The 19,876-nt window shown below is 43.6% G+C and overlaps 1 protein-coding gene across 3 annotated transcripts in view; it reads left to right on the forward strand.

Annotated features, from left to right (window-relative positions):
• SETBP1 (SET binding protein 1) overlaps positions 1–19,876 on the forward strand; it is a 467,429-nt gene that overhangs the window by 24,220 nt on the left and 423,333 nt on the right. The window contains exons 2-3 of one of the 3 annotated variants that reach the window (XM_060173802.1): positions 4,053–4,710; positions 19,304–19,396. In XM_060173802.1, the coding sequence (XP_060029785.1) occupies positions 4,225–4,710; positions 19,304–19,396 (579 nt within the window). In that variant the 5' untranslated portion in view covers positions 4,053–4,224. The remainder of the gene's footprint in view (positions 1–4,052; positions 4,711–19,303; positions 19,397–19,876) is intronic. The other 2 variants (XM_060173803.1, XM_060173804.1) reach the window with 2 other exon arrangements.

Genomic DNA, 19,876 nt, shown 5'->3' on the forward strand with positions numbered 1-19,876 from the left:
GTAAATTCTAAAAAAAAAAAAGACCCTCAAGGTTATTATGCCTTATGCCGTCCTTGAACCCTTCCCTTTTTGCTTTGTCTTCCTCTTGCCCCATTGAAAATATTTTCTTTCATTTGTGACTATCTTCTAGTACACAACAAACAGAACTTACTCTAGTTTTAGAGCTGTTTTCCAGTATCTTTTCAAGATTACAACTGCCTTGAGGAAAGACTTTGTGCTCTTTCTACCTGGCCTCAGGTAGTAAAGGATGTACATTGGGGGACAGGGTGTCTTCATATACCATGATGGGAAGATGAGAAGTTCTACCTAAATGTTAATAACTGTACTGTAAACCATTAAATACCCAATACAGTGAATGAAAGAAAGAAAGAAAGAAAGAAAGAAAGAAGGAATGAAAGAAAGGAAGGAAGGAAGACAGAAAATACACACACACACACACACACACACACACACACACATACACACACGGCAGGGAGGGAGCACACTATGTGTTAGGGGCTAGGGTTCAACCTGGGTCACACACATGGCAAGACAGCCACACTATGCACACACTTTGTTTTGCCAGCCTTAGGATCCAGATTTGCAATGCCTGTCCTCTACCAGCTTTGGCCTGATTCTGCCTTCCTTTTTCTTGTCCCTGAACCTACAGCATATATCTGATATGTTTAATGGGCCAAGATGGATTGTCGAGGAATGTTTGGTGGAGAATATATCTCAGTCTTTGCCCTGTTCAGGGGTTACTTCTAGGGGTCTCTACCAGGAAATTAAAATTCAACATTGGATGTTCCTGCCAAAAGAAGTAAACCACTCAGCACTACTGCCAGAAGACAATATGATTGACACTTTACATGGATCTGGGACAGGTTGACACTTGTCAGCTGGATCCTTGACAAGCAGGAGAGAGCTGGGACATGCTTTAGGGCGTCTTGATGTCTGCCACAACTAGGGTTACCTGTCATTGGTAAGGGAGATAACATGTTGTCTCAAATATCACTAAATACTCCTAGAAGACTGGGGTGGAGAGATAGAAAGTTAGGTGTGACACATACCTTACCATGGGTACTGTCCAGGTTCAAGCTCTGGAATCATAATGGGGTATCACGGCAGTTCTGATGCTGTGGTGCCCCTGTGAAGCTTTCTGCCTGCCTGCCTGCCTGCCTGCCTTCTTTCTTCCCTTCTTCCTTTCCTCCTTCACTCCCTCCCTTTCTCCTTCCCTCTCTCTTTCCCTTCCTTCTTTCCTTTCTTTTATTTGCCTCCAGGTTTATTGCTGGGGCTTGGTGTTGGCCCTATGAATCAATCCACTGCTCTGGGCCATCATTTTTTTTTTTCATTTTATTGTATAGGACAGAGAGAAATTGAGAGGGCCGGGGAGATAGAGAGGGAGAGAGAAAGAGAGACACCTGCAGATCTGCTTTGCTGCTTGTGAAGCATCCCAACTGCAGGTGGGGAGTCGGGGGCTCAAACCCAGATCCTTGTGTGGGTCTTAGCTTTCTGTATTATGTACACTTAACTGTGGAGATTTTCCTATGAACACTGGCTAGCCCCCTCTGTCTTTGTCTTTCTAATTGAATGAAAAAGTTGCCTTGGAAACAGTGAAATCACATATGCACAACTCTCCACAGTGAAAGAAACATGTACGTGTGTACATGTATATATACACATGTACATGTACACATGTTGAAGATTTTAGGTGGGTTGGCATATTAATCTTGAAGACTTAGAGAATCTTGCCAGTGAAAGGAGCACCAGGTGTCATCTGTCTGACCACCCTCCCCCATTCCTATGTGGGGACTTTCTGTTCCTTTGAAGCCTGGGGCACAGGTGGCTGTTCAGTGTTGGCGCCACAGCTTCTGCAAAGATGCTCAGGCTCTCTTAGGGTTTCCCCTAAGTGGAGGCAGTTGTGCCTTTCTGCAGGGCTGAGCGGTTTCCAGGAGCCCAGTGTGTTTCTGAGCATCTCTGGGGAGCAGGTCTGTGCTGCCACCCTGCCGCCTGGCTGGCTGGCTTCTCACGGGGCATCAGCTGCAAGTGCACTGGCCCTGGAGGGAGAGCTATGTGCCTGGTCTTCAGTTCTCCAGTTCTTGGCTGTTTCGTCTTTGCTGGTGCTGTGGAGATTTCCCTATAATCACAGTTGTTTGGTCACTACTTTAACTCATTGATTTGAAAGGTGGAAACCAAAGGTGCACAGTAATATTGCTTGCTGGGAAATTTGGGGAGTATTCAGTCTTGTAAGAAGATTCGACTGTGACCTCACAGTAGCCTTGGGATGGAAGGAGAAGATGTCTTATGCTGCCTCTGGGATTCAGACATTCTCTGTAGGCTGAGCATCTAGGTGTTGTTTGGAGTGAAACTTACATTATAGAGTTGGTTAGAGTGGAACCTGGTATGGGAGAGTGAAGGAGAGGTTACAGAGTCCTACAATGACCCAGCGTCTGATTTCTGTGTTTTTTTCCAGCAGGGTAGTAGAAAGCAGAGATGAGGGAGGAAAATAGCCCCTCTCATACTTGCTCTTCTTTCCTGTCAGCATGATGTAGACATGATGCTACTTGCTTTAAAGACCAGAAAGGGAATTAAAACTGTCTCCAATGGCTATTTTTAGCTAAATAATTAATAATGATGAAGTAGCTGTGTCGACAGACACATTTTTAGCATTTGTTTTGCATTAATCGCAGAGTACGGGATTTTCCACCAAAATATTTTAGTTTCCACTGATTTTTTAAAGCTTGTCACGAAGTAACTTTGCAGTGGCTTTAAGGAATAAAGATTGCTTTGCAGAATTGAGATAGCATAATGAAATATATATATGTATATGTATATGTATATGTATATGTATATGTATATGTATATGTATATGTATATGTATATGTATATGTAGAGAGAGAGGGAGAGAGGAGACACACAGAGAGGAGAGAGACAGAGACAGACAGACAGACAGACAAAGAGAGAGAGAGAGGGAGAGAGAGAGAGACAGCCTTTGGAGTGGTCTAGAGGTCAGCAAAAGGTGCTTGCTCCAAAGGGAAGGAGAGATTGGCCTAGGCAGCTGCTAGTGGTGGTTACGGGGTGGTAACGGAGGTTGTGTTCAGCTTTGCAGCATGTTCTTGTTCTGAGAGGGAAGTGGGGCAAAAAGCCAGCCGGCTGAACGCATTCCCCACAGAGCACACATCAGGTTGCAGACTTCTCTTTCGTCATGGTTGGTTTTAAGGGTGACTCAGCCAACTGTGGTTCAGTGTAAGAAACATTTAGCCTCTTACTGAACTGGAGGACTTGCCACTCTTATCTTTACTCTCGGGCTCACAGCCATGAAAACTAGTAAGAATCCACTGATGTGGATTCTAAGTTTAATGCTCTGTGTGTATAAACTTGGGCTTGTACATGTCCCCCCTGGGTTCCAGTATAACCCAATAGCAGGATATATATTTTCTGGTTTGATTTTTTTTCCTTTCTAGTTTTATTTGAAAAGACAGAGAAAAATTGAGAGGGAAGCAGACTTGTTTCACCACTCATGACACTTCTCTCTTGCAGGTAGGGGGTAGTGGGCTTGAACCCAGGTTCTTGTGCATGGTAATGTGCATACTCAACTAGGTGTGCCATCACCTGGTCCCCCTGGTCTGACTTTTATTTCTTTATTTTTGCCTCCAGGGTTTTAACTGGGGTTTGGTGCCTGCACTATGAATCCACTGCTCCTCACAGTCATTTTTCCCCCATTTTATTGAATAGGATAGAGAGAAATTGAAAGAGGAAGGGGAGATGGAGAGGAGAGAGAAAGACAGGCACCTGCAGACCTGCTTCACTGTTGGTGAAGCACCCTCCCTAAAGGTAGGGGGCTGGGGGTTTGAACTAGGATCCTTGCGTGGGTCCTTGTGCTTAGTACTATATGTGCTTAGCCAGGTGCACCACCACCTGGCCCCCTTAGTCTGATATTTTTCCAATTTTATTGTTTATTATTATTTTTTAATGATGCCATATGTAACTGGGAAAGGACTTATGGACCTTTGATGGAGTTACTTTTGAGGCCACGCCCCTTCCTGCCAAGGCTAATTATCCCCGTATCTCAGTTGCAGATTTGATTTCTTCTGAAGGCCTCACCGTGTCTCCATCCCTGGGACACTGAGTACAGCTTCTGGAACACTTTGTCCTTGGAATCTTGGATCTCCTCTCATCTCATCCGCCCTTTTCCGCTTTTGCCCCTTTCTCCTCCCAAGAACTCCTGAAGACTGTGGGATTGTCATGGAATCCAGGGAGATTTTAAGCAGTGGCAGGCAAAGAGGAGTCGAGTCAGAATTCATGCCAGTCTCCTCTGCTAAGCCCCAGACATCCCCGGGTTGTGCAGGAGAACCTTTGCTCTCTGCTCCAGGAGCTGGGAAGGGCGTCCCAGTGGGCATTGAACAGATGGAGCCTGAAGAGGAGGATGAACTGGGTTCAGGGCGGGATGTGGATTCCAACTCCAATGCCGACAGTGAGAAATGGGTGGCAGGAGATGGCCTGGAGGAGCAGGAGTTTTCTATCAAGGAGGCGAACTTCACAGAAGGGAGTCTGAAGCTGAAGATTCAGACCACCAAGAGGGCAAAGAAACCCCCCAAGAATCTGGAGAACTATATATGCCCCCCTGAGATCAAGATCACTATCAAGCAGTCTGGGGACCAGAAGGCATCCCGTGCTGGAAAAAACAGCAAAGCCACAAAAGAAGATGAAAGAAACCACTCCAAGAAGAAGGTAAGGGGCCCCAGTTTGGAGGGCGTTTTATTTTTATCTTTCGCCAAAGGGTTTGTTTGCTCATTGCTTATTCATTTCTGAATTATAACTCTCCTTGATGAGACACTTGGGCTACTGGTAGAAATGCCTCTAATATCTTAATACAATGTCCATGGTTTTAAATTGTGCAATCTACCCACTTGAATAGCATTAGCAATTAGAACGATAACTCTGGAGAGTTCTTTCACTTTCTGTGTATATGTGACAGTGCAGTATTGACTGGGTCAGATCTAGGTAATCTGTGGCTTTTTTTTTTTTAACATTTGATCGATCAGAACAGTCAAGAGCCATTACAATCTCCTTTTTGTTGTGATTCTTCATAAGATAGGGTACTTGGCCTACATGATGGTTCTTGGTTAAATTGAGGCTAACAGATCAGCTCTCTGAGAGCCAGTGGTGAACCTTTGAGCTGCAGTTGGAGGAAGAAGAAAGGCAGATAGCTCGCCTGGATCCTGCATTATTGCAGTTGATTTTTTGTTAAGGTTGAACAGTGAACTTGGTTTGCTGTGCCTTCCTTCTAGAAAGGCAAACATGGAAGGCAGCTTTGTAGGAGACTGTTAATGTCCTCTGGTTGGGGGAATGAATGGACCCAAGCTCCATTGTTCTGATTCTGTGTCACCAAGATGGTGGTTTTGGTATAGCATCTTCCCATCCTGGGAAAGGCAAAGCAGTTGTTTGAGGTCATAGATGGTTGCCCCTGGCTAGAAGAGGTTTTTGTTTTCGAGGACCCTTGGGACTTATGAATGGCCCTTAAGGGAACTCTTTGGTTGACTGTAGTTTGGGGGTTCTAGGTTGTGGGTGTCATCTCTTTCATTCATAGTATATTTATTTCAATTCTAGACATGATGGGCTAGCTGAAAAAAGACACACAGAACCTAAGGATCATCTGTGGTGTTTCTGTTGCCAGTGATTTTGAGCTTTGGGACAGTCATTTTCCATAGAACTTCTAAAACCATATTCTTTTAAAAAAGAAATGAGCATGTGACATTGTGTTTTTTACTCATGTGAGGTGTCTTTCCTGATGGGTCACATTTCAAATAACTACACTAAGCTGAGAAGACAGCTCACCTGTGAATGCACCTGCTTTGCTGTTCATATAGTTTGATTTCATCCTCGACTGCCCTAAGGGGGAGAAGTTTGGTGCTGTGGTTTCTCTGCCTCTGATGGTCTCTCTCTCTCTCTCTCGTTATCTGAAACAGTTGACCCAAAGTGCCTAGTCCACAGTAATGACAAAACAAATCATTAAAGTTCATACACTCAGGCTAAAAGATAACCTCTGGAATGACCAGTGCCTCCTAGTTTGCGTCAACTGTCCTGGTTGTTAAAACTGAAACTGCATCCAGGAAGTCCTCCAGTCATGGGTAATCCCAGTTGGCCATCTTCCTTTAGTGCTTGAAATACAAAGGGATCATTAACAATGGGCCTGATTTTACAGAATCAGATAGTGCTTTCATTTTTCTCTTCTGTATTATACTCTGTAGATCCTTCCAAGTTCTCAGCTGTAAAGACAACAAGGGTGAAAACTTTCAAGATTCTTGCAAACACAGTACACTGGCAAAGGGAGCTGGGTCTCTGTCTGTGGCCATGGATTGATCAGCTCTTTGTATGGAGCTGGGTTTTTGTGCAGGTGGGCCAACATGAATACTGTGGTGTCTGTTTTCCCTCCATCCCCATTACTGCCAGTATGTGAGCATCAGCTCATAGGTTTTGGTGGAAAAATCTAAATTCACCCTACTGGAATGAGAATAGAAACCTCTTTCCTCAAAGCCGGTAGGGTGTTCCAAAATATTGCCTTCTGCTTTGTGAAGCAAAACCTTTGAATTTGTGACATGAAGATTGTTGCAAAACTGAAGGGAGCAGGGAGGCTCCATTCTCGTATCTGAAACCTCAGCTTGGTCTTCCTTACACCAAAAGTCGGATGTCTTGAGTGTGCGCTTGATTGGAAAGAGACATGAAACTGCCTCCTTGAATATGTGACTTAACGAGTCAGCATTTCTCAGCCTCAGCATCTGGAAGGAGGGAAGGACAGAAAAGAACTGAAATATAAGGCATGCTTTTGCTTTTGGCTGACACCTTAATGGGACTCTCTGTGAATATTGTACCCTTAGCAGCTTTCTTCCTATTGTACTTCTCTGTTGATTCATGCCTAGAGTTTGCACATTCCTCAAATGAACAAGTCATTGAAAGTTAGTTATTAATATATAGGTACTCATAAAAACATTCTCTTATCTATGTCAGATTAGAATGTTTATTACTATTCAGGCTTCTGTTTTTTGTTTTTTTTTTTTTACATATAACAAGGGAGTTAACAAAAGCTGAAGTTAAGTCTAGAGGTAAAAAACATGTCTACTACTTGCATGGAAAAGCTTATGGACAAAATGTTCAGAGTTTACTTGTTTGTATGAATGTGGAGTGTGTGATCAATGATTTGGGATAAGGAAAGGATGAGGGTGGGCTTTTGGAAGCGATATACTTAGGACCTAACTCTGCTGTCCAGTCCTAGAAGTCTTATTGATAAGGCAGGCCAGTCATTCAAGCACAGGAGTGGCCCGTGGAACTCAGTAGAGAGAGCCTGCCATGCTGTTTCCTGAGCTGGTGGAGGTACTCGACTTGGGGGGCACTAGCTTTATGTGCTGACTTAGAGCCAGGTGGGCAAACTACAGTCCCTACACCAAACCCAACTCTCTGCCTGTCTATTTTTTTTTTTGCCAGCCCATAAGAAGAGAATCCTTTTTATATTTTTTGCAAGGTTGGAAAGCAATCAAAAGAATAATATTTTGTAGCACGTGAAGTTCATCTGAAATTCAAATTGCAGTGTCCAAAATAAAGTTTCACTGGAACAGAGCCACACACACTGTTTACTTTATGAGTCTGACTGCTTTTGCAGAATAGAGTGGTTGTGTTAGAAATGGTGTGGCCTACAAAACTGAAATGATTTGCTGTCTGGCCCATACTCCACCCCCTCATTTTTTTTTTTTTTTGTTGTTGATTCCTGACAGACATTAGAGTTGCAGAATAGCAAAAGATTTATTTTGTTTTAAAATGATTCGACCTACAAACTTGGAGAAGTTGGATGTTGCATTATCATTATGGTTATCTTTGTTTATTTGTTTTGTTTTTTGCAAACCAATGAATTTTGTTCCAGTCATGATTCCACAGCTTTAGGCAAAGATAGCTTCAGTTGTATCCCAAGTGGTAAATGGTTTTCTTTTTCACTGCTTTTTTTTAAATAGAGAAAGTACTAGGGGTCAGGCGGTGGCACACCCAGTTAATCACACACATTACAGTGCACAAGGACCCCAGTTCAAACCTCTGGTCCCCACTTGCAGGAGGAAAGCTTTGCGAATGGTGAAGCAGGGCTGCAAGTGTCCCTCCTGTCTCTTCCTCTCCCCTCTCAGTTTCACTCTGTCTTTAACCAATAATAAATACATAAATATATTAAAGAAAAACAGAAAGGAAAGTTCTCTAGGGCACCGACAACATTGCCTATACAGCACAGGGCAGTTCTGTATTAGGCTAAATGTTTTATGACTTTGGGTTGAAGCAATGGATGTAAGGCCACCACAGAGGCATCAATCCAAATTTCAGAGCTAGGATTGATCCTTCAAGCTGCAGAGGTGCTGCAGATGTTCAGGCAGCGTGGTCATAGAGAAGAATCCATGAGACCACACCTCTTTGGCTCTAGTATGGACTGGTACCTCTGTCTAGGGTCAGGGGTCTCTCCCTCCCATATGAGATTAGGATGCCAATTTGGATGCTCTTGGAAACAAGTTTCTGGTGAGTGGATTACACAAGGAAAAGAAACAGCATTTGGTGAGAAGCTGCACCAATGGAAAGAACTTAGGTGGTGTTTCACGACCTCTGGATGTCCTCTGAGTGGGTCCTGTTTTGCAGCTGAAGCTCATAAATGCACTTTTTTTTTTTTAAATCATGGCACAATCATCTTTGACTGAACTAAGATAAGTAATGTAATCAAATAATTGTATATCCCTTCACATATATACAATAAAAAAAAAAAAACACTAGAGAGGGCTGAAAGCACCACCTTCTTGTTTCTTGTTAGTGTCTTGTACGGATGCAAACCTAGTGCGTGGCTCTATGTTTGCTCTTATTCCCCCTCCAGAGTCCGTCCATCCATCCACCCACAGCCCTTCTTCCGTACAGGCACAGCTCAGGACACAGGGCCCTGCAGTGGTGCCAGACTTGTTGTCTGGGTGTCAGGTTGTCTCAGAACATGTTTCTTTAAATGTTGCTTCTGGGTGTTTAGAAACTTGTAAGCTGGGCAGCAGTGCCCGAGTCTTCTTTCTGAGGCCAGAATGAACATTGCACCAAAGCATATTGCTGCTAAGACTTTCTCTTTCCTTTTTTATTTTTTATGTTTTTTCTTAGTGATGGTGAAGAATGCCATGGGGGATTGATTTAGAGATGGTTTAAAGATCTTTCATCTCTGTGGTCATTTATCTGTCAAACCAGGATTGCTTCTGAGCTCAAAGGGTGATTCAACATGAAAAAGACTGTCTCATAAGAGCCACCAAATGGGGTTCAGCTGCTTTGTGCTTCTACCCTTTTCGCATCAGCCGTCTTCCCCTTCTATGGCATTGCAACTTGACCTCTTCAGAAAGTCCTCTCATGGTGGTGTTTCCTTTCAGTTCTGTGACCTTTTTGGTTTTCAACAAAAAGTGAAAGAAACAACCGTACTTCTCTCCTCTACACCCCTTACCCCACACTCTCCTCCATACTCCATAATCTTCTGATTCCTGAAACTTTTAAGTTCAGAACATCTTCCATTAAGACAACCATAAATCAGAATATGCCTGGATGTTTCTGTCTTGCTTGTTCATGAGTCATGAGTGGATTTGGTTGAGGGGATCATATGATTGGTCAAGGATACCAGGGCAGAGAGCTCAGGTGTGTGGCAAGAAGGGTCTCAGATCCTGACCCACAGGCCTTGGTTCAAGCTCTGGACTGTATTACCAGTAGGAAACATGTAGCATAAGACCTTGACCTCTGACATACATATTTTTGAGTGGAGTTGTTTATCTACAATAAGCTCACAAATCCTATTATAATCTGTACATGGTGACATTGCTTTGGGGAGATGGTTTTAACTTGACTTGAGTGGTTACATATTCATTTAGGAAGTGGGTGGTGAGGATGTGGGTAGCTCACTACCTCCACCACCCTTCATCTGCTTCAATCCATGAAGACCCAAGAATAAGAAAGAGAAGCTTCCAGATTGGAGGGCAGAAATTGTTTCCTGTAGACCAGCAGACAGGCACAGCACAAGGGCAACTGCATGGATTCACAGTTGGATCATGTGAGCACAGGACACAGAGTTAGGTGCTGCTGGCAAGGGCTGAGGCCACCATCATGCCAGTCAGAGCAGTGATGGCCAGAGTCCTGCATACCCAGCAGGGTAGGTTTGCACTGGAAACCTTCTAGAGACCCTTCAGAATATCCAGAGTGTTCTAGTCCATGCTGTCCTATGAAGGCAAGAGGCTTCCACATGCTGTGAGAGTGTGTTTCTCTCTGAGGCCCAGATTAATTCCTCTTTTCTTCTGCTTGCTCCTTCCTTCCCAAGCCAACCCCCCTCACCTCCCCACCAGCCTGTGACTTCAGCAGGGGGAAACAATAGAGGCCTTTATGAACACTGAGAAGTCCACATAGTTCTCATCTTGGTACCTGACCTGTGAGGCCATTGATAATCATCATTAGTATCAAGTGTAGGTTGCTTCAGTGTATTTTCAAGACATTGTTTATTGTGGGCTTTTCCCCCTAGATATCCCCTACCCCCCCCCTTTTTTTTTTTTTTGCCTCCCACAAGCTTCTAGTCAGTTCCACAGTTGTGGGAAGTCAAAGATAAGGGTGAGGACGTGGAGAATTTTTTGAAAGAAGACAGTAAGCTGTTCTGTTGCTCCAGGGAGGCCACCACATGTTGTCAGTGAGATATTATCACTTAAATTTACTCAGTGGTGTGGGCTGCCTTTGATGCTGGACCAGCAAGCACCTCTGCTTAGTGCTGTGAATAGAAACCCAGCTTGGGGGTTTGGTGATTTTTTTTTTCATAGCAGATAGTACCCCTGGAGGAACAACATGATAGGTACACACCTGGCTTGGGGAAGTGGGGAAGAGTATAGCCAAAGGAGACCTCCTTGTTTTGTTTAGTGGAAAACTTGGTACTTTGTAGGGGGCTAGGTGGTGGTGCACCTGGTTAAGTGCACATAGTACGAAACACAATGACTTCCATAAGGATCCAGGTTCAAACCACTGGCCCCCTGCCTGCAGGGGGTACGGTGAAGCAGGTCTGCAGGTATTTCTTTCTCTCCCCTGTCAGTTTCTCTCTGTCCTATTCAATAAGATGGAAAAAATTGGCTGCCAGGAGCAGTGGATTTGCAGTGACAGCATCGAGCCCTGGTGAGAACCTTGAAGGCAAAAAAGGGGGGGTACTTTCTCCATTCTTACTGATTTTGGGAACAGGGAGGTGGTTTATTCTAGTTTATTTGGGGTGTGGCACTTCCTACACCAGCAGCCTCCTCAGCTCCTTAGATTTCCTGCTGGACTGCTGTCACTCAGCTAGTTCCAGATCAGTGTCATACAGGACTTTGGGTACACTTGGATCTTAAAGGAAACCAAGACTGACTCAAGTTCCAGTCACTGGTGTTCACCTGCGGGGGGGGGGGGAAACTTTGTGAGTGGTGAGGCAGGGCTGGAGGTATCTCTTGGTCTCTCTTTCTGTTTATAGCCCCTTTGCCTCTTGATTTCTGTCTCTATCCAATAAATAAATAATAAAATAATAATAAAAGAAGTGAAATCCACCAAGGACACAGTTTAGAATCTTCTATCAGGTCAGGAGAGAAGAACACTCAGGGAGTGTGACCTCCTCTGCTCTAAGCATGCACTTAATTATAGGCTGTTTTGTTCTTCCAGTTGTCTCAATTCAAGTCAAGGAAACTCTCCAATTTAGCACTGGTTTGTCCTCATTTTCCTGGAGCAAACAGCCTATTCTACTGGGAAAGAATTCTTTGGACCAATATTTTAGGTCTCTAATGTTATCATCTTTTTGTGCAGAGCTCTAATCAGAGATGAGAATCAGGAGCTAGTCATGTGGTCTGACTGGGATCTGAGGCCTGCACCAGAGGCACAGCAGTCATGAAGCTTTGAAATGTGGATGAGCACTGCACACGGAGTTTCTCTCCTGTGCTTTGTCAGGGGCCATCTCTAGGAGCCTTCCTACAACCTGAGAACCCGCTTTCTTACCTTGATGACACTCTTCTTGGATATCACTGAAAAGGCTGTTAAAAGTGTGCTCTCAAATCTTCTATTCTCATTATAATATGAGACCTCTGAGGATAGGCATTCCATTTTTAATGTCATATTTACTTATTTCCCCCCAGCCTGGGTGTTACAAAAAATTCTTGTAAGCTCTATGCCAATGAAGATAATTCTTGGTTCCTTCAAAACATCTGCAGTCTCTCATCATGCTGTTTTTTTTTTTTTTTTCATTAAAATACACCTTAGCTGAAAGAAGTCATCTAAATTCTACATGGATTTACAAGATGTATGGTGTTTTCGGCATAAATGCTATTTGAGATATAGAAAGATCTTGTTAAGAAGAATTGATCTCAAGGCATCTAGGGAAAAGGCCTGGAATAGTAGAATAAACAGGTTCTGAGTTTCCGCTAGTGCACAGTATGGACAGTTGATAACAAAGCTCCCAGAACCTTTGCAGGTATGTTCACATAATGCTCAACCCTCACCTCCTTCTGGCTTGTTCTCAGGATAGTAGCTTCCTAAAGTTATTATTCCTCTGCTTTTGCAGACAGAGTGTGGGTCATTGATAGTTTAAGTAACTTGCTCAAGGTCACAGCTTATTATCTAGATGGGGAGTTGGAGGTGGGTAGCTCAAACCCTCCTCAAGCCCTGTAGTCTCTGGTTTCCAGCAGGGGGGAGAGGTGGGGGTGTGATTCCTCTGCAGCTATTCCAGCTGCTTCATCTTCCAGGAGAGAAAAGAGTGAGGTGCCTCCTCAGAGCCCTACCTCACTAAGGAAAGATAGAAACAGCCTGGGGGTATGGATTGGCCTGCCAATGTCCATGTCCAGTAGCGAACCAATTATGGAAGCCAGAACTCCCACCTTCTGCACCCCATAAAAATTTGGCTTATATTCCCAGAGGGATAAAGAATAGGGAAGCTTCCAGTGAAGGGCATGGAACACAGAACCCTGGTGGTGGGAACTGTGTGGTATTGTACACCTGTTATCTTACAGTCTTGTTAATCATTAGTGAATTACTAATTAAAAAAAAAGAAGAAAAGACTGAGGTGTACCTCACTTAATTGTTTCTGCTACTTGTTGCTGGTCCCAGCTTTTTCCTGGAGACTCCTGACATCTTTCCTGGACTGCTCACAGGCATCTCCATGTCGGGAAAGATCAGTCAGGTATACAGGCAGTGCAGTATGGTGAGAAGTTGATGGTTGGCTGGTACATAGCACATGACTTTGGGATAATAGGTTCACTGTTTCTTAATCTAGAAGCTATGTGCAGAGTTTAAGTAAAGTGTTCTGGTTTTGGACTGCAGCAGAGAGCCTTTCTAAACTAAGACTAGTAAGTGTTGGGTCCGGGTGGCACACATACAGTGTTGAGTGCACACATTACAGTGCTCAAGGACCTGGGTTTAAGCCTCACTTCTCCACTTGTAGGGAGGAAACTTCACTAGTGATGAAACAGTACTGCAGGAATATCTATCTCCCCATTCCATCTCCATTTCTCTCTGTCTCTACCCAAAATAAGTGTAAATAAATTAGTGAGGAGGCCAGGTGATGGTGCACCTGATTGCGTGCACACATTACAGTGTGCAAGGTCCCAGGTTCAAGCCCTTGGTTCTCACCTGCAGGGAGAAAACTTCATGAGTGGCAAAGCAAGGCTGCAGGTGTCTCTCTGTCTCTCTCCCTCTCTGTCTCCCCCTCTCCTCTCAATTTCTCTGTCACTGTCCATTCAAAAATAAAAAATAAGTAAGTAAGCAAATAAGTAAATAAATAATAATAACTAGTATGTGCTGTCTGGCTTGAGACCTGAGAGTAGGTGTTACCCCTTGCCAGAGTGTTTGGGTTTGAGGCCCTGTCTAGCCTTTCACAAATGAGTATCTGTTCATTAGTATTTATAGATGGGTGACTTTCTTCTTTTTAATTTTTTTTCTTATCTTTATTTATTCATTGGCTAGAGACAGTCAGAAATTTAGAGGGCAAGGGGAGATAGGGAGAGAGACAGAGAGACACCTAATGCTCTGCTTCACCACTCATCAAGCTTTTCTTCTGCAGGTGGGGACTAGGGGCTAGAACCTGGGTCCTTGTGAATTGTAATTTGTGCATTCAACCAGATGGCCACCACCTGGCCCCGAGACTCTCTTCTTTCTATATGATTTTGAAGATCTGGATGAATACCTGGGATCGGGCTGTGGAATAGGAACAGCACAGTGGGAACAGAAGAAGATGTTCTGCTGTTGTTGCACTGTCCTCTAGCAGTGGGGCCCTCCCCCACCCCATCTCTAACTCAACTTTTCCAGAGTTTTTGACAGCCTCTCCTCCCCTCACTCCCCTGCTTTGAAGAAAGCCCCTAGTCTTGGGTCACAAAAACAGCAGCTGCAGGTTGACTGAGGTCAGCAGGCTAGTCTAGATACCAGCCGCATCGCCCTTTTGTGAGATTCCAGGGTGAGAGGTCAGCCCTGTGTACCCATCTTTGTCACTTCTCAGTCATCTGTATCCTGGTGGCAGTTGTGGGATCTCAGTGTCCATCCCCTACCCCCCTTTTCTCCCCCTTCTTATGAAGCCCTGGAAAAAAACATCTGCTGAGTTGGCTTTCAGAAGATTTTTCTTTCTTCCTTTTTTTTTTTTTTTAAGTACCCATTTCCCTTTGTTCCAAGGCAACCTCCAGTCAGAGCTGGGGTCCACAAGCCTGGTATTGTGTTTCCTGCTCCCAGAGGAAAGGTTGTACACTTGCTTTTCTTTTTGATTCGATTCCCTGCCATTCTTTAGGGGAGTTAGAGGTTGCAGCTGCCACTGCCAGCTGTAAGTGGGGGACCCCCTTGTTAGAGAACCTGCATGTTAATCCTTTGACAGGGTAGAAAAAAACATGTTAAAAAAACAGCAAAAATAATTGGAAACACTGCTAACCAGGTTTTTTCTTCCTGTTCACATCTCATCCCACAAGCCACAGAGATCCTACAGTTTGTCAAGTTTAGACCTTGCTGTCCTTGGAGACTTTCTGGAAAAGCACTTGGTGTTCAGACTTTTCAGTCTTCTGCTGGAGCATATGAGGCTGCATACAAGAGGCCCAACATGGTCAACTCAGGTGGCAGAAAAAGGCAGTTGGTTGTGCAGGTTTGGTTTAGGATGTGAGACCCCACTTTGGTACTCAGAATGACAGGAAACTTGGCCATAGAGTTGACACACAGTGTTTGCTAGATGCTCTGTGATCACCACTATAATGGGATGTTTCCCTCCTTTCCCTCCTTCCCTCCCTTCCTACCTCCCTCTTTCTCTCCCTTCTTCTTTCCTTCTCCCCTTCCTTCCTCTCTTCCTCCCTCCCTTCCTTCCTCCCTCCATTCCTTCATTCCTTCCTCCCTCCCTTCCTCCCTCCCTTCCTTCCTCCTTTTGCCTCCAGGGTTATCACTTGGGCTCGGTGCCAGTGCTACAAATCCACTGCTCCTGGTCGCCATTTTATCTTTTTCCATTTTATTAGATAGGCCAGATCAAAATTGAGAGAGGAGGAGGAGATAGAGAGGAAGAGAAAAAGAGAGACACATGCAGTCCTACTTCACTGCTTGCAAAACTTCCTCCCCTATAGGTGGGGAATTTGGACTTGAACCTGGATCCTTGTGCAGGTCCTTGTGCTTTTTAGTATGTGTGCTTAATCAGGTGCACCACTGCCTGGCCCCCTAATGGGATGTTTCCATCCCCATTTTATAGGCATTAAAGGCATTAAATGGAGGCACAGAGACCTCACCAGGAGTGGGTCTCAGGCTCAGGCAGCACTAGTCCTCTGCTACTCCTCAAGCTTCAGGGAAGTGTCCAGAAGAGGTGATTCAGAAGGTCACACCAAGACTGATGTGAGAATCAGGGCTGAGTCAAAAGCTCAGGAGACAATCTGTAGAAGCCCTTTCACGATGCCTCCATCTCAGTCTGTAAATGTGGAACCACTAACACAATGCCAGGGCACCCTGAGACAGTTGCTTAAATAGTGTGAAAGTTAAAAAAAAAAAAAAACACCAACTTTCTACAGAGTTAGGAGATACTCTAACATATACTGTCTAGTTTTCCTTTTTTTTTTTTAACAGTTTATTTTTTTAACTAGTGATTTAATAACAATCGACTAGATTGTGAGATAAGAGGGGTACAATTCTGCACCGTTACCACCATCAGAATTATATATCTCATTACCTCCACTGGAAGCTTCCTTATTCTTTATCCCTCTGGGAGTATGAGCTAAACTTTTTTATGGGGTGTAGAAGATGAGAACACTGGCTTCTATAATTTCTTCACTGCTGGACATGGGCATTGACAGGTTGATCCATACCCCCCAGGATGTTTTTATCTTTCCCTGGTGGGGGTAGGACTCTGGAGAGTGATCTGGGGAGGCAGGGCTCCAGGACACATTGATGAGGTCCTCTGCCCAGGGAAATCAGGTTGGTAGCATCTGGAACCTGGTGGCTGGAAAAGTTAAGATATAAAGCAGAACAAATTGTTGACTAGTCCTGAACCTAAAGGCAAGAATATTGCAGATGAAGATTTGGGGTCTACATTTGGAAAAAAAACCAGTAGTTCTACTTTAGGTATATTCCAAGGGGCCCATGATTTTACTAGTTTTTGCCTTCACCTGACATCTAATATGCAGGTGGACCCAAATTATTGTCTGGGGAGATGGTGTCATAGTTGGAAAAAGGACTAGAAAGCTGAATCAGGGCAGAGAGTAGCCACCAAATATGGGAAAAGTATATAAATACCATTAACTGTAAACCCCATCAGTCTGACTGACCTAGGACCCATGTCTATTCATATTTAGCACAGAACCCTTTGTACCTCTGCATTCCTGTCATTTTGAACACATATTCCATGATCACAGCTGGGAACATTCTAGCCTGCACTCATTTCAGGACCAGTCTTCCTTCAGTTGCAGAGTATGTTGACCCAACCTTTCTTTGGAGAGTGGGGAAGTTTCTACCACTGTTGTTCTACATTGAAGGAAATGTCCTGTGGAGGCCCACAAGAGGTTTTGTGATGTTATTCCTGATCAAGATGACTAGTGATGGTGGATGACTAGTGATGGTGGAGAGAGGGATCCATTAGAGAACTAGACCTATCATATCTATGCGAGATTCTCAGATTCCCTGACCAGCGCACCAAATGATGAGGTGGCCTGGTAGTGATCAATTAAAGTGTGCTGTTTTCTTGCTCTTATCCAGCTTGGAAAGTACAATTCACTACTCATGGATATATAAAATGATACAAAGAACTAGAAAGATATCCCATGTTCATGAATTAGAAGAATTAACACCATCAAAATGAATATTCCACCCAGAGCCATATATAATATATAAATTTAATGGAATACCCATAGGGTCCCATAAAATTTCTTTAAAAGAATATCAAAAAAATTAGAAACACTTATTTGGAACCATGAAACACCCAGAATCACCAAAACAATTTTGAGAAAGTGAAACAGAAATGGAGGCATCATACTCCCAGATCTCAAACTATATTATAAGGCCATTGTAATAAAAACTACTGGTACTAGAACAGAAATAGGTACACAGATCAGTGGAACATAGTTGAAAGCTCAGAAATACCCCCCACACACCTATGGACATCTAATTTTTTATAAGGGGGCCCAAACTATTAAATGGAGAAAGGAAGGCCTCTTCAATAAGTGGTACTGGAAAAATTGGGTTGAAACATGCAGAAGAATGAAACTGAACTACTACATGTCACCAGAAACAAAATTAAACTCCAAATGGATTAAGGACTTGGATATTACTTCAGAAACTGTCAAATACTTAGAGGAAAATAGTGGTTGAACTCTTTCCCATCTAAACTCAAGGACATCTTTGATGATACAAACTCAATTGCAAAGAAGGCGAATACAAAAATAAACTATATCAAATTCAAAAGCTTCTGAAACTACATTGAATTGAAAAGGTCTGCACAGAAAAACAAACAAATCACCCAAATGACCCCTCATAGAATGAGAGACCATCTTTACATGCCATATATCAAACACGAGGCTAATAACCAAAATATAAAAAGAGCTTGCCAAACTTAACAACAAGAAAACAAATGACCTCATCCAAAAATGGGGAGAGGATATGGACAGAATATTCACTACAGAAATGATACAAAAGGCCAACAGATATATGAAAAATTGCCTAAGTCATTGATTGTCAGAAAAATGCAAAGACAACAATGTGATACTACCTCAGCTCTGTGAGAGTACCACACATTCATCCTCCCTCCCTCCCTCCCTCCCTCCCTCCCTCCTTTTCTTCTTTCCTTCTTTCCTTCCTTCCTCCCTTTCTTTTTTAAATTAACTATTTATTGGATAGAGACAGCCCAAAATTGTGAGGGAAGGGTGAGGTAGAGAGGGGAGAGAATCAGAGAGATACCTGCAACCCTGCTTCACCACACACAAAGATTTCTCCCTGAAGGTAAGGACTAGGGGCTTGAACCTGGATCCTTGCAGACTGTAGCATGTGATTTCAACAAGGTGTGTCATCACTCTGTTCCCTCCAGTTTTCTTTTTTTTTTTAATATTTTATTTTATTTATTTATTCCCTTTTGTTGCCCTTGTTGTTTTATTGTTGTAGTTATTATTGTTGTTGTCGTTGTTGTTGGATAGGACAGAGAGAAATGGAGAGAGGAGGGGAAGACAGAGAGGAGGAGAGAAAGATAGACACCTGCAGACCTGCTTCACTGCCTGTGAAGCGACTCCCCTGCAGGTGGGGAGCTGGGGTTCGAACCGGGATCCTTATGCCGGTTCTTGTGCTTTGCGCCACCTGCGCTTAACCCGCTGCGCTACAGCCCGACTCCCTCCAGTTTTCTTTTCTAAATACTTCACTTATTTATTAATGAGGTAGATAGGAGGGGAGAGAGAACCAGATATCACTCTGGTACATGTGCTGCTGGGAGTTCAACTCAAGACCTCATGGTTCAGAGTCCAAGGCTTTCTCCACTGCCCCACCTCCCAGACCACCATCCTCTCCAGTTTTCTTGAGACATGGTAAGTGAAGTGCTCTGGTGGTCTCTGCTCCTGCAGGGCTCAGCCTTCTGCACTCTGCTCCTTTCTGTTCTTTCTTCTCAGTCTTCCAGGAAGTAGTGGTTTTTTTTTTCTTCTTGGTTTTGCTTGCTTGTCTTTTCTCCTTTGGAGAGGCAGAGAAAAAGTGAACAAGTGAACCCAGAGTGAGTTCCTCAAATTGGCAAGAATCTATAAAGTCTGTAGAGCTGTTTTTAAATATGGATTTTTAAAAATGGATTTTAAATATGCCCTTTTGTTCCTTCTTTCACCATCAGTCTGGGACCAGGACCCAGGCTGTCAGGGGACCTGATGATCCTCTGAATGGAATATCAAGCAAACACAGCAGAAAGACACAGAGAGGCAGAAAGGTCAGAGTTTTCTCTTGTGCTTCTTTTTGAGTATTTAGAATTTCCTAGATAACATAAAATCAATGTGTGCGTCTGTGTAATATCTTCAAGCGCATTGTAGATTCCTATTAGGATGAACCATAAGAAATGTCACAGCTTCAGTGGACAGGTAGCAGTTATCCTTCACAGAAGTAGCCTGTTTGTCGCTGGTCACCCTTTTGGAATACCAAAATAGTGTAAAATGACACTGCAACTGCCCTTAATTTCTAGGGCAACACTATGATTATTTCCTCACATACCACATGATCTGCTGAATCTTAGCAAGTTACACAAATTCTGTGACATAAAGGGAAAGATAGGCTGAGGCCACTCTCACTGCTTGAGTTATGTTCTGTCTTTGAACTTGTGGCTGCAAACAAGCTCTGAATGTGATTATCACTTGTCACTTTTTGTCATAAAAGTGAAAATGCTTTTGAGATTCTCTTTAGTGAAAACAGGTAT

This window comes from Erinaceus europaeus, chromosome 15, assembly GCF_950295315.1.
Source record: "Erinaceus europaeus chromosome 15, mEriEur2.1, whole genome shotgun sequence".
Taxonomy (NCBI): Eukaryota; Metazoa; Chordata; class Mammalia; order Eulipotyphla; family Erinaceidae; genus Erinaceus; species Erinaceus europaeus.